Source organism: Eleutherodactylus coqui, chromosome 4 (genome assembly GCF_035609145.1).
Source record: "Eleutherodactylus coqui strain aEleCoq1 chromosome 4, aEleCoq1.hap1, whole genome shotgun sequence".
Classification (NCBI taxonomy): domain Eukaryota; kingdom Metazoa; phylum Chordata; class Amphibia; order Anura; family Eleutherodactylidae; genus Eleutherodactylus; species Eleutherodactylus coqui.
In genome coordinates, this window is record NC_089840.1 from 196,346,752 (window position 1) to 196,373,341 (window position 26,590).

Genomic DNA, 26,590 nt, shown 5'->3' on the forward strand with positions numbered 1-26,590 from the left:
CCACAGGTAAAATACATGTTGACAAGCGCGATCTTGGCGTGATACCGTGCTTGCCCGACAGACCTGATATGTCTGTATTGCGGATGACCGCTGCAGCTCGCTATCAGTCATACGCAATACAGGTTTTTTTTTCAATGATTATATTTCCTATGCTGTCGCTAAGCGATGAAGCGGATATCCGCAGCCCATACGCAATGTTAATTATGTATGGGCTGCAGGTCGGATGGCCTCCATTGACTTTAATGGAGGCAGTCCGCGGCAAGATAGAGCAAAATCAAAAATTCATGCCTTTCAATGCCTGCATTTTGCCATGGATCGTCATTGCAGATGGCGATCGAGGATTGTGCAATCCGTCCGTGTGAGACACCTCTAACAGTGATGCAATGATATCAGTCACAGATTTGAGTGAAACTTTCAAGAGACTCTGTTAGCTCTTGTGAACCCAATAAACTAAAGTTATGGACGCATAGGAGTTAAGGCTCTGAGTCCTGGGATGTCACTCTCATACTTACTTGCCTCCCAACTGTCCATCCATAAAGCCACTACTTCTTGCATACAGCGGACTACTTATTAATGCACTGGAAATGAATATTACAAGTCATTACGAGTGTGCATGTCATGTCCGTCCAGATCTGTAATGGAAACGGACCAAGAGTTTTAGAGACAGAAGACAGGAACCGATTGAATGACGTGTAAAACCAGGGGGACAGACAAAACAGAAGCCCTACTTCTCAGAGGGCCGGCCAAACCCCCATGGACAACACAGTACCCATTCAAATCGGAAAAGCATGCTATACAATACTTGGGAGTACAAATCACAAGAAACCCATCCAAACTATATAATACAAACATAGAACCTCACATTAAAAAACTAGAAACGACCCTGAACACATGGAAAAACTTTACGATCTCCTTTCTGGGGAGGATAAGCCTATTAAAAATGATAGAATTCCCACGCCTACTATATATCCTACATTCACTACCCATATTTCTAAAACTAAAAGATATAAAAAAAATAAATGACCTATATAGGAATTTTATATGGGGGGGGAAGAAGATCGCGCTCAAAGCACTACATAAACATAGAGAGAATGGAGGGACCAACTTACCTAACATCCGAAACTACAATTTAGCAGCACAGGCGCGAATCATCCATGACTGGATTTATTCATTTAAGTCATATTTCACAAATAAACCACTTGAACAGGAAATGGCCGTCCCAACATGACTTCAGAACATCCTTCACTATCCATATGCAGAACTCCCAGAAAAAATTAAAAAGAACCCCCTGATACTAATGTGACACGTATGGGATACGATTGAACTGGATGATTGTGTAATCAAATAACTAGTTGCCGTATGAGTTAACCAGAACTTCAATGAACTAATGACCTGTCTGAATATTCTGCTCAATGCAGAATATTATCGACATATATGGTAAGACAGCAAGAATGACTCATAATATAACACAGATGTGATGACTTCATGGACAAAATATTCAATATATTGTGTTGCCAATCATCTACTACGCATGTCTAGAACCTGAATAGCCATATTAGAATGACGTATATACCCATAACTGCGCAGAAGCAGATATGCCACGTAATGTAAGAACGGCATAAATAGCAGTGATCTTCAGGGAAGAGTCGGGACTCGTTTTGTTGTGGTCGATAGACGTATCGGCGTACTAATCGGATTCCTCCTACCAATCGTACCTGGAGATCCCCCGATTGCGGAGTGATGCTACAATATCCGGTGATGTATTGATGCTTATCTTTGTTACCCATGTGATCTTAATGCCTATATGTTAATTAACTATTTTACTTACATATACTAAAGAGTAAATAAACTTGTGTTTTATATTTGTCTTACCTCAGACTGTGTGCTTAACGGGTATGTTAATGAGGTTAAAAAATTGCCAAAATCTTGAGCAGGTAAGACATAAATTGGCGTAGTCTGGCAGGATATTGTTGTCTTTGGTAAGGTTATATTACTGTATAATTTGGTATTGTGACAGTGCTTCTCAGTGCACGGGGGGGTTGCTGTCGCCATATTAGATTTTTGGCCCATTGCCAAGGGGTTCAAATGGTTATAACTTTGCTTTGATAAGTGATAGAGTAATAATAGTAAATACAAATTGATAGTTGCAGTAAGTAGTCCTTGTTGAACCCATTGGCATACTGCCAAAATATTATAAGTTCTGTAACTTTGAAGCAGGACTTGGGAGATTGGTGCCAGTTTGCACGGTTGTGTCTAGCAATAAGCGGGACCTTTGTGCAAAATTTCACCAATTGGCACGTTGCCAAAATTTTCGGAGTTCTGTAACTTTGAGACGGGACTCGGGAAATCGGTGCCAGTTTGCAGGGTGGTGCCTCGCCGTAAGGGGGACCTCTGTGCAAAGTTTCACCAGATTGGCACGTTGCCAAAATTTTGTAAAGGGGAACTCTGTGCAGAGTTTCACCAATTGGCACGTTGCCAAAATTTTCGGAGTTCTGTAACTTTGAGACAGGACTCGGGAAATCGGTGCCAGTTTGCAGGGTGGTGCCTCGCCGTAAAGGGGACCTCTGTGCAAAGTTTCACCAGATTGGCACGTTGCCAAAATTTTGTAAAGGGGAACTCTGTGCAGAGTTTCACCAAATTGGCACGTTGCCAAAACTTTCGGAGTTCTGTAACTTTGAGACAGGACTTGGGAAATTGGTGCCAATTTGCAGGGTGGTTTCTCGCAGTAAAGGGGACCTCTGTGCAAAGTTTCACCAATTGGCAAGTTGCCAAAATTTTGTGAGTTCTGTAAGGGGGAACTCTGCGCAAAAAGTTTCACCAATTGGCATTTTGCCAATAAGACAACAATATGTTTAGAAAAAGAACCAAGAAAGATAAAACTAAAATCGTTCAGAAAATAGACATCCCCGGCTGGTCCGAGGGTCCCTATGATATATTAGCTCAGGAGTTGATGCATAGTGGGCTTGCAGAATCATGGGATAGTAAGCTAAAAGATTCAGAGCCCCTCGATGTCGTTAAGGTACTCGAGGAGACCCCTGCCAAGGCAGGTGACGCAGTTCAGTTGGGTAGGAGAAATTGGGTATTGGCCTCAGCCTATAGGAATATCCATAAGAAGAAGTCCCAACTAATAAGAAAACTTAATCAGACGGAACAAAAGTTAGTAGAATCTGAAGGAAAGAGAGTGGTGTTGGAATGTAACCAAAGGCTGATAAAGGAAAAAATAGAACATTACCAGAATATTGCAGAAAAGGCTGTTGTAAAAGTTGCTCAGAATAAATATAAGGGGCGTAAAGGTAAAGTTGATAAGCGAAAGGTATCGAAAGCTATAGCTTCTGCTTCTGTGAACTGGGACCCAGATAAGTGGGATGGAGACTTATGGGATTCCTCATCTTCTTCGGGGGAGGAGGACTGGCATAAGGGGGATTGGGAAGACCCACCCAATCCAATAATTGATCCACCTGCTTTAAAACGTGCCCAGCCCATTAGCAGAAGGAAGGAAACTACTGAATATGGACCCGATACCCAGCCTATCGTAGGTCATGATGGGCAAAGGTTGCCCAGGTATGACGATCAGGGAAACTATATGTACGATGCCGATGGGAGACTGTTGGTGCAAGAAGAATTGGTGCCACATAGGCGCACCAGGCTTACCCTAGAGGATTTTTCTCAGTCAGAAGTTGATGATATACTGAGTAGATTTAGGCAAAGGCCTGGGGAATCTGACATACCATGGTTGGTCCGTCTATTTGAGCACGGGGCGACTGGGGTAATGTTGGATCCAAAAGATGCAATGAGATTTGTTACTCTAACTAGAGATCCAGTAATCAGTAGAAATTTTAGAGAATATTTTCCTAATCATCAAGGAGAAAGTGCTATTTCCCTGTTTAATATAGTAACCAATGGGTTTCTTAATAAATTCCCAACAGAGGCAGACATTCCAATCAATGACAAACCTTGGTACACTATCAGGGATGGCATTGAAAGGTTGAAGGAGGAAGCTATGAGGGTCTCATTAATTATCATCGAGCATATGGAAGATTATTTGGAGACTCGGCTGACAGCAGGAGTTAGAAATCGTTTAATTAAGACTGCACCTTCGGCTTATAAAGCCGTGATGATGACCCTACTTCTATCCATGACTAATGAGCCAATGTCTGCGGTCGTGGCTAGAATGCGGGAATTGCAAGATATGGGAAACTGGGATAGAGAGGAAAAGCGAACAGATCGTGATAGGTCTAGGAATCCTAGTTCCCAGGGGACTGGTGATTCAGGAGTGCCAAGGGTATCTCGTAGAGATATGTTTCAGGCTCTCCTGAAAGCTGGAGTCTCCAAGGACGCCATTGATGGAAAAGATACAGGTGATTTGTGGCGTCTTTATAAACAGAAGGTATTATCCAACAAAAAGGTGGATAAAAGGGAAGATTCAGTGGCCCCAAAAACTTCTAAAAAGAGAGAGAAGCAGGTCACTAATTCAGAGCCTAAGAAATTAGAATGGGAGGATTTTCAAAAGATCTATCCATGGAAGGAGATGGCTGCAATGGTAGCTAGCCAAGTGCAGGACCATATGAAGCCATCTGCTCCGCTCCTGGAGGAATCAGATTCTGATTCCGCATAGGTAGCAAGCCAAGCCCCTGTCTGGGTTAGGCGGGATGACAGACCCTACGTCCCGCTAGCCATACATTGGAAAGGGGGTAATGTCCAAAGGGTCCCAGCTTTAGTAGATACAGGGGCGGAGGCTACTCTGATTTATGGAAATCCCAAAAAGTTTAAAGGTCCAAAAGTTAATATTTCAGGATTGGGAGGAAAAGTTACTGAGGGAGTACAGACACAGGTAACTTTGAAATTGGGCAATTTGCCCTTACGAAAATACACGGTGTTAGTAGTACCTATTCCGGAATATATCATTGGCATAGATATTCTGAAAGGATTGACACTACACCTCGAAGATGGTAAGTTTGCCTTTGGCGTAAGGAAAATAGGGATAAAAGCTTGTCCAGTTACGGTGGGAAAGGTCAAAATGCCACCCGTACACATCCCTCCTGCAGGAAAACTGGTTGCTATGAAGCAATACAGAATTCCTGGAGGTCACAAGGAAATAGGAGAAACCATTAAGGATTTGGTCGATGCTGGGGTTGTGAGGCCTGCAACCACAGCATGGAACAATCCGGTATGGCCTGTGAAGAAGAGTGATGGGTCTTGGAGGATGACTGTCGATTACAGGGAATTGAATAAACAAACACCTCCCTTGACGGCAGCTGTCCCAGACACCATTACAATTGTGGAGCAGATTCAAAGTCACAGTGGACAATGGTACGCTGTGATTGATATCGCACAAGCGTTCTTCACAATTCCAATAGAAGAAAAGGCACAAGATCAGTTTGCCTTTACGTGGCAAGGACGTCAATATACGTTCACTCGATTGCCACAAGGTTGGATACATAGTCCAACCATCTGTCACCGGACGGTGGCAGAACATTTGGATGAGTTTGATTTACCATCAGAAATGCAGTTTTCACATTATATCGATGATATAATGATTCAGGGACCGGATGAACAATCTGTAAAGAAACAATTGGACGGATTGTTACATCATCTGCGAGAAAAAGGATGGGAAATAAATGATAGCAAGGTGCAGGGCCCCTCTCAGACGGTGAAATTCTTAGGAATTCAATGGAATAAGGGCCATAGGGAGATTCTCCCTAAGGCAAGGCAGAAAATCTTAAATTTTCCCACTCCGAAAGACAAGAAGGAAACACAATCCTACATAGGATTGTTTGGATTCTGGAGACAACACATTCCGCATCTGGGGCAGCTTCTTGCTCCTCTTTACAAGGTGACTCGCAAGAAGTACGAGTTCACGTGGGGAGAAGAGCAACAGGTTGCATTTGAGGCAGTAAAAGAAGCCATACAACAAGCTGTAGATTTATGGCCTTTACAAGATGGTGAGATAGAACTTCATGTATCAGTTCAGCATATGTATGCAAACTGGTCATTGTGGCAGAAGCAAGGGGGCAAAAGAGTGCCACTAGGCTTCTGGAATCGGAAATTACCAGATGCAGGAGAAAAATACACTCCACTGGAGCAACAGCTGTTGGCATGTTATTGGGCCCTGGTGGATACTGAACAATTGACGACAGGACACATAGTCCTTCTAAGGCCGCAAATACCCATCATGAGTTGGGTATTATCTAATCCAAAGTCCAATCGGATAGGACATGCCCAGGAGCAGAGTATCATTAAGTGGAAATGGTACATCTCGGAAAGAGCGAAAAAAGGTGAAGGGGGGATAGCTGCCCTGCATGAAAAGATAGCTGATATCCCTCCAGATGGTCAGGTTACACCAGTAGCGCAAATGGAGGAATCCCCAGTAAAGTGGGGAATACCTTACTCTGAGTTGACAGACTCCCAAAAAGAGCATGCTTGGTTCACGGATGGTTCGGCCAAGTATATCAGTGGAAGACGTAGATGGAAAAGTGTAGCCTTTAATCCAAAATTAGACAAGACGTTGGTCATGGAAGGAGAAGGTAAGAGTAGTCAATATGCAGAACTTTGTGCAGTATTCTTAGCTCTGAAGCAGGAACAAGGGCAAGAATGTCATTTGTATACGGACTCATGGTCAGTTGCCAATGGTTTGGCCACTTGGATCATGGGATGGAAGAAGAACGACTGGAACATTCATGGTAAGGAATTGTGGGGGAAAGAGCTTTGGCAAGACATAGAGGAATTCATTAGGAGTACCAAAAGTACAGTGTTTCATGTTGATGCTCATGTCCCTCTTGACTCATTGGAATGTTTATTTAATTCTCAAGCAGATGCGGCAGCATCGATTTCTGTTGCCATACAAGAACCTGACAAGGAAAAGGAAGCATGGCTTCAAGGTACAGCTGTTTGGGCTCACCAAAAAAGTGGACACTTGGGAGAGAAGGCCACTTACAGGTGGGCACAAGAAAGAGGTATCCCTTTGACAGTGGACATGATCAAACAAGTAATCGCGCAATGTCCAGTATGTCAACATGTGCAAAAACGAGAAGTGCCTCATACAGTAATGGGACACATAGGGAGAGGCCAGTTGCCAGCGCAGATTTGGCAGATGGATTTTGTAGGGCCCCTCCCTGAGAGCAGAGGATGTAAGTATATTTGTACAGCAGTAGATACATTCTCAGGTCTGATGGTGGGATTCCCATGTAAAACAGCAACACAATGGAGTACTTTACGTACTCTGGAAGTTATTACCCAGTATTATGGGACTCCCCTGCAGATCCAGACAGACAATGGTTCACATTTTACCGGAAATCAGGTAAAAGAGTATGCCAGTAAAAACAACATAGAATGGGTATATCATATGCCCTACTATCCACAGGCCGCGGGCCTGGTGGAACGAATGAATGGGTTATTAAAATCTACCCTGAAGAAGCTCACTGAGACCGACAAATATGGTCAATGGAGAGATAATCTGACTGCTGCTTTACAGATTATCAACAACAGGCCCATCACTGATTCTATGACACCCTTAATGCGCATGCTAACACCCAATCTCAGTATAGATGTAGCTAAGGTAGAGACAATCTTATACTGGAAAATTAATCCAGATGCGCAGGCACCTTATAGAGCCACTCCTGCCGCTGCAGGGTTGGATCTATACGCTCTTGATACGGTGGTGATAGCCCCGGGAAAGGTGAGTACTATTCCCACAGGGATAGGATGCAAGATCCCGGAGAATCACTTCGGGCAGATAGCCACTAGATCGAGTTTTGCTCTGAGAAGTGCAGTAGTCCTAGGCGGAGTCATAGATGCAGATTATCAGGGGGAAATTAAAGTAATCATGATAAATTTAGGAACAGATCCTCTGATAATAGGGAAAAAGGAGCGCATGGCACAGCTGCTATTAATACCAGTGTATCTGACACAAGTGGAAGAAGGGGTGGCCCCCACTGAACTTACTGTAAGAGGAGATAAAGGTTTTGGCTCAACTAATGTTACTAATGTAGGGGCCAAAATATGGGTTCAGAATCACCAAGGACCGCCCTCCCCGGCAGAGGTTATTGCTGTGGGGAAAGATCGAACTTTGCTTATTATGCGACCCGGAGTAGAGAAATGGGAATATGTCCCACAAGAAAAGTGCTATTTGCGGGAATAATGCTTGTTTCCTTGCCTTCTCTAGAATCACATAATCATTTTTGGAATCCTTGGCGTCATGTGTTCGGTGTTCGCAGTAGGTGATGCGTGGACGCCAGGGATCCGCGTCAATGACACCGGAAGGAATGATTATTCGTGGGGCTGGAGGAATTCAACCCGAACCAGGAAGCAAGACAACTTCACTTGTGAAGCCAACCAGAAATGTTATATCGTGAATATTACCTTTGATGGGACTATCTGGAGTGGAAATCCATTATCGCATATAAGTTCGACTTACCGTCCTTCATATGCATTGCATAAGGCAACGGGACAAATAAACATTACGTCACTTGTGAAAGTGTCCTGCTGTCAGAGACCAAAAGAGTTGCCATATCTCAATTACTCCCTGGTGATACAATATGTTCAGAATTGTACAAATACGGGAGTGCAGTTTTCATTTCCCTTAAATGAGACAGAAGTAATTACGTGTGGGAATGCAACGGAGATCGAGAATCGGGCCATGTGGGGCCAGTTCCTGGTATTCGTGAACATTAATGCTTCTAAAATAGATCCTGGACATATAAAAAGGGTTCCATCCACCTGTCGCATGGTGGGACGAGATGCTCAAAAGACTGTTATACAAGCCTCCGTGCAGTTTCCACCCTCAAGGACTTGTCCTACCAAGCGTTCCCGTCGAGCTTGGTATGATACCTTACTCGGAGGCTATGGAGCGCTTTCTGGGACTATTAATGGTTTTGATATAGAGACTTTAGCTAATCGAATGCATAACGCGGGAAGTGGTATTAAAGATGTGCTCACATTGCAGGCTAACTGGATGCCCACTATATGGCAGCCCTTTAGTATGCAAACGGATGTGGACACAATAATGCTTGATTTGCAAGATGCATCTAATAGGTTTTCATATGAAATAAATTCTAACATATCTAACTATGTTAATTGGTCAATATGTACCTTGCAGACCATTTATCAGCAACAACAAAAGAACACACTTCAAACTATGCTCATGACTGGCAATGAGCAAGTATGGAGGACCGTGTTCAATCAGACTATAACTGAGACTGATTGGATACAGTTGGAGGCGCAGAAAATGGTTTGCAATGATATATTATGTAAAGGGACCATATTCATATACAATGTTACTAAAAAGAATGTGATGTGTAAGTTTGTAGTTCTCCCCTTACTTATAGGTGTTCCAGAAGATATGCATTTCTGGGTACCTAGATTTAACGGGATTTACATTGATGACCAAAATAGAACTCATGATTTATCATTGTGTGATGATACATTAGAGGGGACCATATGCAAGGTCCAATCGGCTGTTTATGAACCATGCTTATTACAAAATACGATCAATGTATGTGAATGGACTGTGCTGCCACTCACTTTTAAGATGATGGTTGAAATAGCCCCACAGGAGGTATGTTTGGCAAGTAATCATCCTGTTGTACCTGGGATGGTTGTCCCGTTTTCAGGATGCTTGCGAAACGTATCTGCACTTGTTTGGGAAAATGAGACCTTTGTGTTATTACCCGAACAAGACAAGACAGTGGCTGTCAATTGGCAACCACTGCCTTTAAATGTGTCAAATTGGGATCTAAATTTGACCAAATTCAAAAAGTTGTTAGAAGACACAGAAGAAGTACAGCAACATATTAAATTGCTTAATAGATCTTTGGCAACGCATATTGTAAGTACTACTGTAATAGCTGGCAAAATTGTAAAGATGGGATCGGCTATTGCTGATGCCACGTCACACCATTGGTATGACATCTTTATGGGTTATTCATCATCTGCACAAACCACTCTTAATTGGCTAATACATCCTGTTTTGGTATTGGCCATAGTTGTAATACTTTTATTGCTATGGAATTGTTTCATGGCATATAAGGTATTCTGTAGAAAACCAAAAGTTTTAATGGTATCATACGACAAATAGTGAATGATTAAGGACCGATTGTGACACGTATGGGATACGATTGAACTGGATGATTGTGTAATCAAATAACTAGTTGCCGTATGAGTTAACCAGAACTTCAATGAACTAATGACCTGTCTGAATATTCTGCTCAATGCAGAATATTATCGACATATATGGTAAGACAGCAAGAATGACTCATAATATAACACAGATGTGATGACTTCATGGACAAAATATTCAATATATTGTGTTGCCAATCATCTACTACGCATGTCTAGAACCTGAATAGCCATATTAGAATGACGTATATACCCATAACTGCGCAGAAGCAGATATGCCACGTAATGTAAGAACGGCATAAATAGCAGTGATCTTCAGGGAAGAGTCGGGACTCGTTTTGTTGTGGTCGATAGACGTATCGGCGTACTAATCGGATTCCTCCTACCAATCGTACCTGGAGATCCCCCGATTGCGGAGTGATGCTACAATATCCGGTGATGTATTGATGCTTATCTTTGTTACCCATGTGATCTTAATGCCTATATGTTAATTAACTATTTTACTTACATATACTAAAGAGTAAATAAACTTGTGTTTTATATTTGTCTTACCTCAGACTGTGTGCTTAACGGGTATGTTAATGAGGTTAAAAAATTGCCAAAATCTTGAGCAGGTAAGACAACTAACGGCCTGGAAGACATGGAACAAACTGCGTAAAGATAGTCAAACATCGCCACAAGCATCACCATATTTGTCACTAATGAATAACCCCAACTTCCAAGACGGTAACCCCCATAACATATTTGTGGAATGGGAGGCCCAAGGAATACACACAATAGATAAACTATTACACATAAGGGAACGACGAGTTTTAACACACGACGAAATGAAACAAAAAAACCCTGAACTCCAAATTCCACTATTCTCATACCTACAAGTCAGACATTACATTACAGAACTCATACCACGATTCCAAGAACCCGATTGGACACAAACAGGCAACACTTGGATGACCAGGAAAACAGGTCCACGGGGCATGATTTCCAAGCTGTACAGGGCAATAAGAGATATGAGAGAGCAGGAGGACACTGAGCCGGGGGTGGGCAAATGGGCCATGGATAACCCCGACTTCACACCGACACTGATAACGAAATCTCTGACCTTGGCACACAGGTACCTACCATCGGCTAGGTTCCTAGAGATGAGATTGCAAATCGCTCATAGGTCGTACCTAACCCCAAGCAGAGGATTCCACATAGGAATCTACGATACCTCAAACTGTTTTAAATGTCAGGCACCCCACGGAAACTTATATCACAGCTTATGGACATGCCCCTTAATACAGGAGTTCTGGACACGAATAGGCAAGTACACAAAAACACACCTGACGAACTTTTGCCCACAAGAGCCAACATGGGCAATATTTGGCTATTTAGATCCTGAAACATATCGGTGCTCAAGAGGTGTTAGAAAATTACAACACTTCATAGCAGCAGCGGGACCAAAAGCCATCTTACAGACATGGATACAACCAACAGGGCCCCCATTCAGACTGTTCCTGGACAAGCTAGCGTTCCTGTTTCAAATGGACTGGGCAGAAACATCACTTTTTAAAGAAAAGATGGTACAAGCCTTCTTTGAAACCTGGGGGAGCTTCATTCAATTACTACCACAAAGGGTAAAAGATAGATTGAGAAACTGCTTCTACTATACTTGCTGGTTCCAGGAACAGGTGGCAATAGGAGACACACCTATCTAGGGTGAAACACAGACCGTGCCGTAGCCGTGTGGGGCCTCCATAAATTTTGAAGATCTTCAACACACTGGTCAGTAGACCAAAAAAAAAAAAAGAAAAAAACATTCATGGTCATAATGGGTCAAAACTTTGATTTAATGTATGAAACTTATTTGATTTAATGTTTTGTTTTGTTATGTTTTATATAATTAACATAAAAAATGCAGGTTGAGACAACTCATAGACACGCAAAGAAAAAACCCTGCAAATTCGCTGGAATGTTAAATGTTTGTCATAACCTGTTTAATAAAGACAATTTAGAAAAAAAAACAGGGGAACGGTGGGGGGTGTTTCTAGGTTGCTAGACGTATAAAACAACACAACTGAGGGTGGTAAAAACTGAGATAAAGCCTATGGTCTTGTCCATGGTCTGCCGAGACTGGACTTGCCAAGAAAATGGAGCACCCGCCCCAAAAAGAGCAACCCATGGCTAAAGTTTAAATCAAACTAGTAACGACCACTTGTCAGTTCGTATGTGAGTGCTTCTCATGCTCCACCCCTGGTGACATTATCGAAGGTCCTACAACATATATAAAACACAAAGCCTGACCGACAAAAGAAAAACAAAGTTAGGGCTCTTGAAAAGGGGAGGACAAAAATAACAAAATGAGAATACAACTAAACCGCTATTATTTCAGATGCAACTTAGCAGTCCTGACAGAAGCTGAAAGATCTGCGGTGACGTCACTGCTGTAAGAGGAGCCATTCTGCAGTTTGATATAAAGTACTGTATGTGGGTTCTTCTCGTGCTCTGCCCCCTAGTGACGTCATTGCAGGTCCTATAGTATATACAAAACACAGAGCCTGACCGACAGAAGAACAACACAGTAAGGACTCTAGAAAAGGGGAGGACAAAAATAACAAAATGAGAATACAACTAAACTGTTATTATCTCAGACACAACTCAGCGGTCCTGACAGAAGATACCGACCTACCTCCACCACAGAGATCCTGTGGGCTAAAGGACCTGTGGTTATGTCACTGCTGTGGGAGGAGCCAAATTGTGTTTGTCTTGTGTGGGGATTAAGATTGATGTAATAGAGCTGTATGTGTGAGGTGTGGGGATCATAATGGATATACCATGTAGCACAGCTGTGTGTGTGAATCAGGATGCAGCAGAACTGTGTGTGTGATGTGTGGGGCCAGGATGGATGTAGTAGAGCTGTGTGTGTGATGTGTGGTGATCAAAATGGATGTACCATGTAGTAGAGCTGTGCGTGTAATGTGTGGGAGTCAGACACTATTTAAATTGACGTTTTAATTAACTGTTAGCAGGGCTTAATTTTGGAGTGGGGCTTATATTTCAAGCATCCTCAAAAAGCCTGAAAAATCATTTTGCATCCTCAAAAAATCTGGAAAAATCATGCTATGTCTTATTTTCAGGGAAACAGGGTACTATGATGTCCTAATAATTACTAGTAAATTCCCTATATGTCACTAGTTATAATGTAGAGGAGAAGGAATGAATGAGGATAGGGCAAGAGAGATTAGCCAAACAGGCAGTAGAAATCCGAAGCTCAAAGTCAGAAAAGGTGCGTCAACTGCTGGATTAACGTGCAGGCAGCGTTGGTTTAGGTGCGACTTACATCGGACGGCACACAAACACGTCCGTGTGCTGTCCGACACCCGCAGGCAATGGACATTACACGCCCGAATCTTGTCCATGATGCAGACCAGAATAGTACACGTGAACACACAAATCAGACCCAGGGTCCCAGGGTGATTTATAGGCCCAGTGTGATGTGCTTTCTAACTGATCCGTCAATGCGGATTTCTGATGCACCAGAAGACTTATGTTCAGTCGTTCCAATGCATCCAAAAACAGATACGTAGTGGCTCTACTACTTCCGGGCCTTATAACCATCCTATGACGAAGCGAAGCCATTGATTTCAATAGTTTTGTTTTCACAAGCGTGCTTCTCGCTTGGCAATTCTTACGCGCCAGAAGAGATAGCCCACAGGGCGCCGTCACACGGGCGTATTCTTCATCAGTTAATAGTACGGCCGAGGAAAGATAGGACTTGCCGTATCTTCCTGTTTTTTTCAAACTCGCTCGCTCTGTAGCGTAGAGTGTGAACAGCCAGAGAAGGAACAAAAAAAAAAACCTCGTTCACGCGCAAATATGCTCTCCAGTGGCGAAAGTAGTTGTGCGTACAGTCGTGTGACACCATCCTGAAGCTAGTTACACACGGGCGATCGCGATTTTGCCGAAAAAAATCCCAGCAAAATTGTGTCTTTTTCCGGCAATTTTTGAGCGTCAGCTCTCATTTTTCTCGCAAAAGCATCATTGCCGCTCGCGATTTTCTCATAAGATTTTGTTGCAATTTTTTAGCTTGGAAGTCAACAGGACTTTCGGATGTTAAAATTGCAACGCAAGCTTGTGCGTTGTGATAAAAATCAGGCTCCATAGGGAAACATGGGAGATAAAAAAAATCGCACATCACAGAAAGATAGAGCATGTCGCAATTTTTTGCTCTCGCCACAACGCATGAGTGAAACCATCGCTAATGGGAAGGAAATCATTGAAAATCATTGGTTTCATAATCTTCTTGTTTTATTCAGCCTCACATCGCACGATTTTCTCGCCCGCGTGAGATCACCCAGAGGGCTCATTAATAATGGCAAGCGAACCGCACGATTTTCACAGTTAGCGAGAGTGATAAAAAATGCTAAATGATGAAACCCAAGCTTTTCAATGGTTTCCTTCACATTTGGGATGTTTTCTCTGATGTGATGTTGCAAGAGGAAAAAAATCATGGCTCGCTCTATCTTTCTGCGATGTGCGATTTTTTTTTTTATCTCTCACGTTTCCCTCCTTTTTATTGCAAGGCACGTTGTGATGCAATGCACTTTTAACATTATGAAGCGCCATTGAGTTTCGCGCTAAAAAAATAATCACGCGATAAACACGCGCAAGAAAAATTGCAAGTGGCGGCGGTGTTTTGGGGTTTCTACACATGAGCGTGATATGATGCGTTTTTGCTTGCGGGAAACTCCAGTGTGCACAGTATGGATTAGAGAACCCATTGATTTCAATGGATACATTCTCTTTTTTTTTTGGACGCGTTATTTTTGCAGGGGCAAAAAATAGGTCCGGTCCCATATCTTGTGCGTGTTTGCGCCCCATTGAGGTCTATGAGATGTGCGCTAAACGCAGCACATACCCATGATCACCAGCACCCCGTTAGGCTAATTGGCCTTTTAAATCAGGGGGCGGTGACTCCGAGCAGCACACTCAAAAATACGCTCCGTGTTTGCGCCAAATACACTCATTCACTTCTCATATATAGTATTGTATCGCCCCCCCCCCCCCCCTTTAGACTTTTGCGGCTGCGCAAAACGCAAGAAAATAGAGCACAAAACACGTTTATAAGAAGATTCCATTAAACTCAATGGGTTCTAGTCTGTGCTTAGCGCGCGCAAACACAGCCGTGTGACTCCGCCCTCAGGAGGCGTGTGTAGAGTGCGGACAGAGGACACGCCCACAATGGAGTGGCCCGCCCCACAGCTTTACTGCACACTGTCTCCACACGTCAGCGGGAGAGCCCCGCCTCTTCACACGCGGTCTTCCCCTTTCCGGTGACGTCATTGTCCTGCGCCAAGCTGCTGGTCGCTCTCTTCTGTGCTCCACGTGATCGCTGTGAAGCGGCGTGTTCTAGGTCTGAGGTGAAAGCATGGCGGATCAGCGAGTGGTGCCCAGCGATCTCTTCCCTCACATCCTGCGGTTTCTGTCCGACAATCAGTTTACAAATGCAGCAAAAGAGTTTACGAAGGCGACCGGAGTGGTGAGTGTCGGAAATACCGGCGTGAGCGGGTAGCCCGATCCTGGGAGAGCATGGAGGCACGTCACCTGTGGGGGCAGCACTGGAGCTGAGCGCCGCTCACCCCTCTCCTTGGTCTCTGTGTTACTATTGGGGGGGTTGGACGTGTTCTGACCAGTCTGATGTAGCCGTGTGGTGTGGGGCTCATTCACACCCCCTGATTTTGGTGTGTGTGAATGGCGCTGATGAACGTAAATGGGTTTTCATTGCTGCATTCACCTCAGCGTGTCGCTGCGTGTGTGAAACTGATGGCAGCATGCTCTATCACACCGCGAGTCAGCGTGTTTACCGCCGTCTGTCCGTAATATGTTCCGTAGGGGTGACGTTGGATACATAACTCCACTCCGAAGCACAGCGGTGAATTACAAAACAGTCACACTGCGCGGCCCGCATGCGTCAGATCCGCTGTCACGTGCTGCCATGCGTGACGGCAGACGGCTCCACGGACTGTTAAGCCGCTGAATGATCCACGCAGAGTTTTGTGCGTGCGGTCATGTGATCCCTCGGGTTGTTTTTTTCCAGCATTGATTGCGGTGTTTCACATGCCGTGCTAACCCCCGCTTATTACACCGGGCCTGTCAGACCAGAGTTCTAGCGCCATCTGCTCTATTTCCCGGGGTTTCCTTTTGATCGTTATGTTTCACCCATTGAAATGAATGGGGAGTATTTTCAACGCTGTCAAAAACGCGGTAGGACACTTTGTACGCCGTTGTGCGTTTTCGATCGCAGTCTTCTATGTCAGAGGAAGTGGTGACGTCATCGGTTTGCTTTGCTTGCTCTAAAAGTGCAGTAACAACGCAGACGGACGCTACACGAAGCAGCTCTGCCCGAGTACAACCCCCGTGTGAGGGGGGCATAGGCGGCCTTCACATCCGCGCTTACACCTCTGGCGGTTCTACAGAGATCTGGCATAAAATATTGGAAAAGAGTCCTGCAGGCAGCGCTCGTCATCCGGCCTCAGCGGAACGGAAACCAAGCAGAGCCGTTGGAGTCAGTTATGAGACGGATCTGCTCAGGGGATTCTTGTGTCCATAACTGAGCAGGAAACAGAACCCGCGACGCAGATGTGAAAGCAGCCGAAGTTCACATTGCGGTACTGATTGCGTCTGGAGACCCGCGTACCTTCATATGCTCGCCGTTGGTCATGTGCTATACAGATTTTGACATTTTTTTTTTTAATATATTTGTTTTTCCAATGCTGTCGCTAAGCAATGACGCAGGTGTCCTCGGCCTATCCGCGATGTCAGTTGCGGATGAACTGCGGGCTGGACGGCTTCCATTGACTAAAGTGGAAGCCGTCCGTGTGGAGTCTGCACAAAAATAGAACATAAGATTTTTATTTATTTTTATTCGCTTGTGGAAATCGCTATCCGCTCATCGGAGCGCACATGCGCTGTTCTTATCTTTTTAAATGTGTGCGGAATACCACAGATTGTCCGTGCGAGTAACAATTGTGGATTCTGCAATTCAATTCCAGTCGTGTGCAGCCTACCTTAGGGAGTCTATTTTCTGTCTCCATAAGGGCTCCTGCACACTTGCGTCTTTCTTGCGCGTTTTTTTTTTTTCACGCAATATCGTTTCGTCTTTTTCCACCTGATTGTCAATGGGACTTTCTAATGTTAACGCCTCGCATAAAAATTGCAAAACACCAATTTGTGATGCATTTTTAACGTTAGAAAATCCCATTGACAATCACGTGAAAAAAAAAAACGCAATAAAAATGCAAATGTGCAGGAGCCCCAACAGGAAAACCAAATCCACTGGACTCCTAATGGAACCAGAATGGACCCTATTGACTATAATGGGGTTCGTCTGGTTCCTGCACCCAACCGCCATATTTACCGGATGAAGTCCTGCTTGCATGACTTTGTGGTCTGACACTATATGCTGGATCTGCGCCGGGAGCTATAAATGGATCCTCTGACACAGATCTAAACAGCGCTAAACCTGCGTGTACTCAGTGGCTACGTGTCTAGTAGTGTGTTGGACCACCATTCGCCTTCACAACCGCCGCACTTTGGGTGTTCATCCACAAGGATCAGAGGATCCAGGGAACGCCAAGAAAATGCATTACTCTACCCATCTAACAGGAAGGGTTCTCAGTCTATGCTGCTTGCGCCAAATTTTGATCTATCAATACGGGGCAACAGAAATCTGGATTTACCTGACCAGATGATGTTTTTGCCCCAGGCAGTCCTGCTTCTCGTAGACAGCAATGGCGCGAACCCCCTACAGTTCTATCCTATCCTTGTGCTGGTACGACCATTGAGACCCACCGGCTGCTGCACCGCGGTTGTATTCGGCTGCAGTTTGTTGACCGCTCACATCCTGCTCTGACAGCTTGAGTCAACGAGTCGTCCGCAAAATCCTCCTACACTGAATATTTTCCCATGGTCACACTGTTCTTGGAACATGTTTTGTTAGAGAAACCCCACAAAGCTGGTAGTTGTCTAATTTCTGTACTGGGCAGCCCCAATCATGAAAGGACTGACATCTGTAACAAAGTGGTCCTCCGGTATACGGGCTGTACGGATCAGAAATGACACTTTTGGGAATAGAGTAAGGCCACTCTCGCACACGCCGCTTTTTATCACGATTAGCGCAGTGTTCCGATCCCTATGGTACAATGACGCCATTGATTTCAATGGGGACACCCTTGATTTTCAAGCGCTGTCTATTTTAGCGCGTTTTAATACACACATCACAATGATGGGGTGCGTTAAAAAGCGCTGTCAAACACTGACCTGTGTTCAAAAGCCACGCTCAAAATCGCTGTAAAAATGCTGTGATTTTCAATGGGCGTTTTTTTTTTTTCCTTTACACACTTCATATATGCAATAAATGTACGTAAGTGTTAGTGGAACAATATAAATCAGTGTACTGTCATTGAGGCCGCTCACCACTTATTATGCGTGCGTAATACACAATACAAGTGCGTTCATGGCGCCCGGGATAAGGATGCATACCACTAAATTTGCAGCGTAGTTTTTACTTGCTCGTCGTGAAAAACCAATTCTCCACCTGCTATGTGCGAGTGTGGAGTGTGGAGTTTCTTGTAGTGCACATAATAAATCTGGCATAAACTACCTTCTGTTTAGAGGCCGTACACCTTTCTCAATACTTCCCAAAACGGATAAGAAAAAAGTGCAAATTAACATCTAAAATGAGCCATTATGACCTACCTGGTATATATACGTAAAAGGTGAAGCGCTGAGCGAAGAGTCCGTGAGCTGGCGGCAGGACTCTGTAAACACTCTGCACGTGTAACGGGGTCGTTATGCTATTCTTCCAGCTGCTCACACTGCTGATGCGTCCCATCATGTAGTTACGGCTTTAGCCAGCAGATGGCGCCATTGTATAACTGCAGAAAGCCCCCCTAGGAAACCCTCAGTCCAAAAATGGATTGAAAATGGTTAAGGCTGAAGACATCCGCCCAGTTCATGCTATTATCCTGCAGTGGTGATCCAGAGATGAGGTAGAAGCCCATTTTTGCCATTGTTAGGCTGCGTAAAAAATAAATTGGTTATCTTTATAGCGCCAACGTGTTCTACAGCGCTTTCAGGTTGGTTATTACCTCCTCCCCCCCCCCCCCCCCCCCAGGAAGCTGACTGCCCATTTTACTGACCTTAGAAGGCTGAGTCGACCTTGAGCTAACATTTAGACAAGCGCAAATTTCGTGTTTTGCGAGATGCACAAAACTTGCGTGAATATGAACTCCCTTCTTTTGAAAGAAGTCATACAGCCCGAATTTGTCACAGAAAGAGTTTATTGTAGTTTATCAATTCTCACTAACACATGTTATCTCTCAGCGGTACATGTAAGACAAATGTATGTTTTCTATTGAAAAGAAACGAATAAAATATTTTTGAACGAAAGAAGTCATACACAAGTGATGCTGCTGCAAGGTTAAAAAATCGCTACATTACTTTTTCCATGTCCCTCGGAACGCATCACACGTTGTTTTCAATGAGACAAACACATTGCATGCCGTGCGAGGTTTCCCATTAAAATGGATGTAAACACTTGCCGATCCTCTGGCACGCATGAAACAAGCGCCGGGGGATCAGTTTCAACCTAATGGGGAAAAAAAATTCCTTCCTGACGCCAATACCCCATCTGCAAGGATCTAGTGACCAACGCATGACATTAAACTCAGGTTGAGATGCTACAAGTTGGACTTCGTTTCTGCTTGATTTGCCATGCAGCAATTAAAGGGTCCTTAAAGGGAGACTCTAGCTAAAATAGGTAAAGTAGTGAACTAATATGTTTAGCTTGTTGCATGGCTTGTGGGTTACAGATGTAGAAGTCAAAGGGGGGAAATCGGCAATCTTACGGCACTCGTTAGAGTAAGATGTGCCAAACCTAAGAGGCATACACCACTTTACTCCGGTTTCTGATGTAAATTATAGTAGATCTGCTGGAGGCTTTACCACTTCCTCTAAGTCTCTGACACTTTCCCCAAAAATGGCAACTGCAGTGTAAACTTGAAAAAAGACACAACCTTTTGCACATGCATGCACCAAAATTTGTTTTTCCACCTGATTTTTGGTGCAAATGTGTAGATATATTCCACCCAGTGTTGCCTTCTTTCCCTTCGTGGTGTTGGTCTACATGTACTTTGTAGGAGCATGATGGATAGCAGTCCCCATGGCCGTACGGGGGGAACTTGGGAGTGTTACTGATTTTCTTCTTTAATTTACCACTTTTTCCCCCCCCCCACTTACAATAGAAGAAACAAGACACGAACCCGGCGACGCTTGTCGATATTTACAGCGATTGGATAAAGTGAGTTATTTTTATCTACTTTTTTTTGTCCCTCTTTGTTTAGACAATTCACTTGTCAAAAACTACAGTACTTACAGAATGCTGGTTTTATAAAATCCAAATTGGGCAGGTGAAAAACACACCCCATAAAATCACATTGGAGATACTGTACTAAATGTAAAATAATGGTGTTCACAAATATACGCCCTCTTAGTATTTGATGTGTATCAATATATTGCTTTTTTTTTTAAATACACTCTTTCCCATGTTACTTATTACGGTATTTTTCAGACTATAAGATGCACCTAAGTTTTAGTTAGAAAACGGCAAGGAATAAAGATTTCAAACCAAATGATGTGCCAAAATGTAACAGATGAGACCGACGCATTGTTCTGGGGACTTGGTGGGCTTTACTGTAATGCAGAATATTATAGGAGGATTGGTGTAGTTGTACCTGGAATATCACACTGGTTCTCTACTATACAACCTGTCTGTCTATGAACAATATGGAGCCGCAGTATACTGGCAGGACTTGTACTATTCGGGCCGCTTCCCATTGTTATGTACACAGGCAGGCTAGCCAATCGGGCAATGCTGTTGGTATTTCAACTGAACGATTAACGAGCCAGCGATGATTCTTATGCTCGTTTGAAACTTTTTTTTTTTCTGTTCTGCATGAAAGGGCCTTTAAAGGTCCATTCACAAGATAAGACACACAGATCTTATCTCCATTTTCTGGAGAAAAAATGTGCGTCTTACACCTGTTTCACATGGGCGAGCACGATTTGGGACCGTGAATCCTGCCCCCATATCACGCTTCCCGCCATGTGAAAGCCCGTGGATATGAGGTGCCTTCATGTGAAAATAGCCTCGCATCACTTCGGGGATGAAGGGATCCTCCCATGTAGCTGTCACAGCCGCAGCAGAGGATTGCAGAGTTCTCCCATTGCTTTCAACAAGGCCGGCTCTGCTGCTGCCCCTGGCCTCATTGAAAATAGGGCTGCAATGCGAGATCACGCAGCCAGATAGAACTTGCCGCAACTTGTTTCTTGCATCACAGGTAAACATCGCTCATGTGTGTGACCCCATTCAAAAGAATCGTTTATATTTGTGCGTCTCAAAACATAAACCTCGCACGATTTTTTTCGGCCGTGTGAAGCCGACCTTACAGTCAAGAAAATACGGTATATTGTACTTTATATTCACGCGATTATTTTGTCAATCTTTTGCTAACGCCCAGGTATTGATTTCTGTTTGCAGTATTGCGGGATGACCTTTACCTCTGTGTGTCTGGTTTGAATTATTTATATGTTTATTGTATATTTTTTATGAAGCATGAGACATAATTTCAGGTCCCCAGATTCGAAGAAAAGGAAACATCCTGTCAATGGTATGCCTGCTAAGACATCTACAAAGGAATCCAGCAGTGATGAGAGCTCAAGCGAAGATGAGCCTCCTGCAAAGAAAAAGGGTAAATATGAGATTGGTGTAGTGCATAATTCATACTTTGTCATAGGGACACGTCAAAAGTTTTGATAGTCGAAGGTCCGAGTGCGGAGACCCCCACTGATCACTAGAATGAAGTAGCAGAAGTGCTCTTCCCTTCACTTACTCTGCTTGAGCCCATTTTCAGGTAACGTGCAGAAACTGCGCTCAACCAAGCTGCTGCAGCTTTTTTTTTTTTGTGATCAGTGGGACTTTCAGCACCCAGACCCTGACCCATTAAAACTTTTTACCTGTGACCTGTTAAGAGTTTAAAAGTATAGTTAGGCCTCCCTCACACAGGGCGTTTTGTACAGCGTTTAACGCTGCCTTTTCAGCCCAGGGCTAAACGCTATACAAGGCTCCCATTCATTTCAATGGGGCTGCTCACACAGGGCTGAAAACGCAGCGCCTTCCAACGCTGCGCTTTGACAGCGATGCATGTTCTATTTTGGGGCGTTTTCAGCCCTGCGTCGCCCATTAAAATGAATGGGCAGCGGCTTCAGCACTGCTAAAAACGCAGCAACACTTGGTGCCGCGTTTTTGGCAGCGTTGACCACTTGCCGATTTTCGGGGTGAGGGCTTGCAATAGAAGCCCTACCCCGAAAATCTGTCCCAGCTAGTTAGAGGAAAAAAAGAAAGCAATACTGAACTAGCCGCTGCAGTCTGGGTCACGGCCGCTGGTCTCTGCCGCTTATCCGGGCTTCTCCGACTCCTGCCAGCGCTGATTGGCTGAGACAGTCAATGAAGGGCTGTGATTGGGCATCAAGCCAGCGCCGACAACCAATCACAGCACTCTATTGCTGGAGGCGGGGTTCTTAAACCTGGCCTACGGCAATAGACTTGGGAGTGCAGGGGAAGCCCGGATCAGCGGCAGAGACTTGTGGTCGCGACCCGGACTGCAGCGGCTAGGTGAGTATTCCTTTTTTTTCTTTTCAGCATCCTTGGCTGCGTTTTCAGCCGAGCTGAAAACGTAGCCAAAACACTGGCCTAAAGTATGCCAGCACTGCTGAAATGGGGCGGAACCTGCAGTAAACACAGCGTTGAAAAACGCGTTTCTGCAAATGCCCTGTGTGAGGGAGGCCTTACAATTAAGGACTCGTGGCCATGGGCATGCACAGATTCCGCGTAGGGAATCCACCTGTCAGTGTCTCGAAAGTTCTGGCCTGCGGTAGTGCTATCCAGCACACATACGCAGTACAGAATTTTTTTATTATTTTTTTTCAAACTCCTGCTTTTTCTGCGGAATCCACAGCTCTCTGTGCAGGAATAGAGCATGTTGCGATTTTTCATCTGTGAGGGGAAACTGTGCTGTGAGGGTTATTGCTGCGCAATCCGAAGCGGAACACCTGCTCCGGATTCCGCAGCAAATATCCGCCTGTGGACATAAGGCAGTAAGCTGAGAAATTTTAAGTTTTCATATTTAATGCTCAAATAGCTGAAACCTTGTACCTACAGAATGGAGAGGTTTAATTCCTGTAAACTACATTTTAACAGTTACAGAAAGCAAAAAGCCCGTAGCCAAGGCGCCTCCACCAAAGAAAGCCAAGAGCAGCAGCGAAGACTCCAGTGATGACTCTGACTCAGAAGAAGAAGCTAAGAAAGCTCCTCCGGTATGTTAAAAATTTATTACATTGGTTCAATCAAAGCATAAAAAAAATTTACTTTTACGCAAGTCTTAGGCCTTTTTAATACAATATTTTTCTTAGTGTTTATACAGAATAAAATCACTATGGGATGTAAAAACATTTGTACGTATCCTGTGTTTTCGGAATTTTCCCAGTTTTAGCTAAAGAATACAGATGTAAAAAAAAAACTGATCAAACCTGAACTGTTTGAAAGTAGCCTAACATTTGGGAGGTTTTCAACAAATCTTAGTTTGGTGGGACTTCTTAGGATTTTATGTTTGAAATGGAGAAAGATCTTTGTATTCAGTACTTTCTGGATGTGGTTTGCTTAAAGACCTACCTAGGTGCATCCAGGTTTAGACAACAAACCCGGAGCTTTCGCTCCGACCCCGGTGTAACCTGGCGGGTGATACTACCCTGCCTACAGCTGTGGTCTGGCGGTGCAGTGCAGAGTCTGTGACTACTGATGTCTGGCACAAGGTGAGAGGTCAGGGGTCGCAGGCGGGGTGAGTGTAAAGCTTGTAGGGATGCTGCCTGGCAAGGGCAGCATCCCTGGGACTACTATGGGTGGTCACTATTACTACAGGTGGCAATATAGGGGACAATTACTACCGGGGCCATTATGGGGGATCATGCCCGTGTTTTTCGGGCACTCCGATATGTTTTCATGTGCACAGATGCACTGCGCATTTGCGTATGCAGGCAGACATTGAATTGATGCGCAAATACGCAGGTTTCCTGCATATTTGTGCCCGTCTGTTCATCTCAACAGTCTATTGTGAAGTGTAATGTATAAATAAATGTCATGCCGTGTATTTTTTTCACGCGTTTGCAAATCACTTGAACAGATATACTCATGTGAACTAACTAATTGATATTAAATTTGCACACCTGATACACCGTGTAAATACGCCCAAGTGAACGAGCCTTTAAAGGGGTTCTGACATGAGAAAAATTTTTTTACTTACCTTGCCTGGCCAGGACCGATCGTCAGACATGTCCCCTCCGTCAGTCATCATCTTCTGTGGCTTCTAGAAGCAGAGCTGGAGCGATCAAAATGACCACTTCCTGCTCTGCTCCGTCCATCAGCCACTTCCGAGGTGGACGAACGGGCGCCACGTCACAAGCAGTGCTTGCTGTGGGCGGCCCGACCGTCCTGGCTGGACTCCTGAGTGCTGCGCATGCGCAGTGGAGAGGCGGCTCGTCCTGACTCCTGTCAGAGGGCACCTGTCTTCTGCGCATGCGCACAATCGTCGGAGGAAGAAAAGAGCCTGCTGGGAGATGGACACCCCCCCCCCCCCCCACTAAAAAAAAAAAAACAAGCTCTCATATGGCTGTCAATGAAAGTCTGAATGTGGTGATATATTTTGTTAAAAAAATGTACACTTTTTTTTATGCAAGAGTTCTATAATTGTGCAAAAGTTGAACACAAACTGTACATATATCCTGAATTGTTGTAATAGTTTTGCCGCTTGGTTAATGGCATGAATTGCATAGTGCATATAACTATGGCAAGATTGCTGTTATATTTCTATTTCCTCTCCCAAAAAGTTAATAGACGTTAATCAGTGTTATGTATCTTTCAGAACTGATCATACAGATCAATGTCAGGTAGGGGTGTGAAAACTGTGAACCTATGAACAACTACAAAATTCTCTCAGTGATCAGGAAGATTGCTTCATAAGCACTCTACCCAATCATTAAAGGGGTTGTGCCATGATAGAAAATTATACCCTCTCCCCTGTAAGACCCCCACAGATCTTGAGAACGGTGCATCCTGTAGTGAGGGTGGCAACGGCCACACATGCACCCCACCTTTCCTTTCACTTCAGTGTGACTTCTGGAGGTAGCCAACCACTTTTCTATATGGCTATCTCCGGCATGTGCCCACCTCACTTTGAACCCCATCAATTCTGGGGCTTAAGTGGTTGAACCCCTATTGATCTGAATGTTATCCCCTATCCTGTGATCTCCACCCTCCATTTATCATTATTTTTCCTCCTTTTCACCAGAAAAAGACCACACCTCAGGTGAAGGCAGCAAATGCCAAAGTAGCACCTCAGAAAAAAGCAAAGGAATCCAGCTCTGACTCGAGTAGTTCTAGTAGTTCTGAAGATGAAGCACCGAAGAAAAAGCAGCCAGCTGCCTCCAAGCCCCCAGGTATTAACTCCTTGTCCCTATTTCACTTCTAGCGGTAGTGAAGTGGACATAAGATCTGCCCAACTGAGGGCAGGTTTAATGATTACTAAAATCGTTTTACCTTGCATCTGTCATGCAGTACCACTTCGGGCCTGCCCTAGGCATCAGTGCGTATCCATTATGCCCAGTTCCTTTAAATTCATGACTTGGCAGCAGAAGCCTTACAGTACACAGTCTTGATCATCTACAGCACAAGTAATCAGAAAAGACTGAAAACAAAAAGTAGTTATGTTGAATGCTTGTTAAAAAAAAAAACAAAGAACAAAAAAAACAACTTTCAATTGCTGCCTGTGTGTGACTGATTGATTTATTAAAAAGGGGTAGGGGTGAGATTATATCTTGTAAAAGGCAGGCACTCCTAGTCTTGAAAGTGCAAAAAAGAATATTTGGTACTTGTCGCTTACATTTTCTATCTTAAGGAGGCTCTTCTGGTTTTCATTACACTAATTCTCCTATTACAGTATCACTGGCAGGGGCGTGCTGGCCAAGAGGCAGGGGGACAAGTGCCTCCCATCAACTGTATGGGGCTGGCTGACCCTACATTTTGATTTAACGTAGAAAATTGCACAGGACCTAGCCGTCTTCTCTACTGATGTTCCTGCCTGTGGCGAACTGTGCCTGGATGAAGCCTTGCAAAGCATCGCACACAGGAATGTCTTAATTATTGATGCACCCACCACTTTACTTAAACTTTTTAATGATGCTCCTGTGACAAACTGCGTCTCAGTGTTATCTAGAAAAGGAAGTCCAGCACTTTTCTCCACCAGTATACACATATGAAAGTGTGTTTTGGATATTCTTTTAGCTTGTTTAGTAAATTAAGCAAAATCAGGATTAAAATCGAGAA

General features: G+C 44.1%; 2 protein-coding genes across 3 annotated transcripts in view; both read left to right on the plus strand.

Moving 5' to 3' along the window:
- The first annotated feature begins 1,696 nt into the window (after positions 1 to 1,696).
- On the plus strand, positions 1,697 to 8,137 carry LOC136625919 (uncharacterized). The gene is made up of 2 exons (XM_066600522.1): positions 1,697 to 1,755; positions 6,813 to 8,137. Exon 2 carries the CDS (start codon positions 6,974 to 6,976, stop codon positions 8,135 to 8,137), a length of 1,164 nt encoding a protein of 387 aa, XP_066456619.1. The 5' UTR covers positions 1,697 to 1,755; positions 6,813 to 6,973.
- A 7,303-nt stretch (positions 8,138 to 15,440) lies between these two features.
- The window catches only part of NOLC1 (nucleolar and coiled-body phosphoprotein 1), a 33,772-nt gene continuing 22,622 nt past the window's right edge, over positions 15,441 to 26,590 (plus strand). For both annotated transcript variants that reach the window (XM_066600523.1, XM_066600524.1), the window contains exons 1-5: positions 15,441 to 15,634; positions 20,400 to 20,455; positions 21,787 to 21,905; positions 23,414 to 23,529; positions 25,557 to 25,704. In XM_066600523.1, the coding sequence (XP_066456620.1) occupies positions 15,524 to 15,634; positions 20,400 to 20,455; positions 21,787 to 21,905; positions 23,414 to 23,529; positions 25,557 to 25,704 (550 nt within the window). In that variant the 5' untranslated portion in view covers positions 15,441 to 15,523. The remainder of the gene's footprint in view (positions 15,635 to 20,399; positions 20,456 to 21,786; positions 21,906 to 23,413; positions 23,530 to 25,556; positions 25,705 to 26,590) is intronic.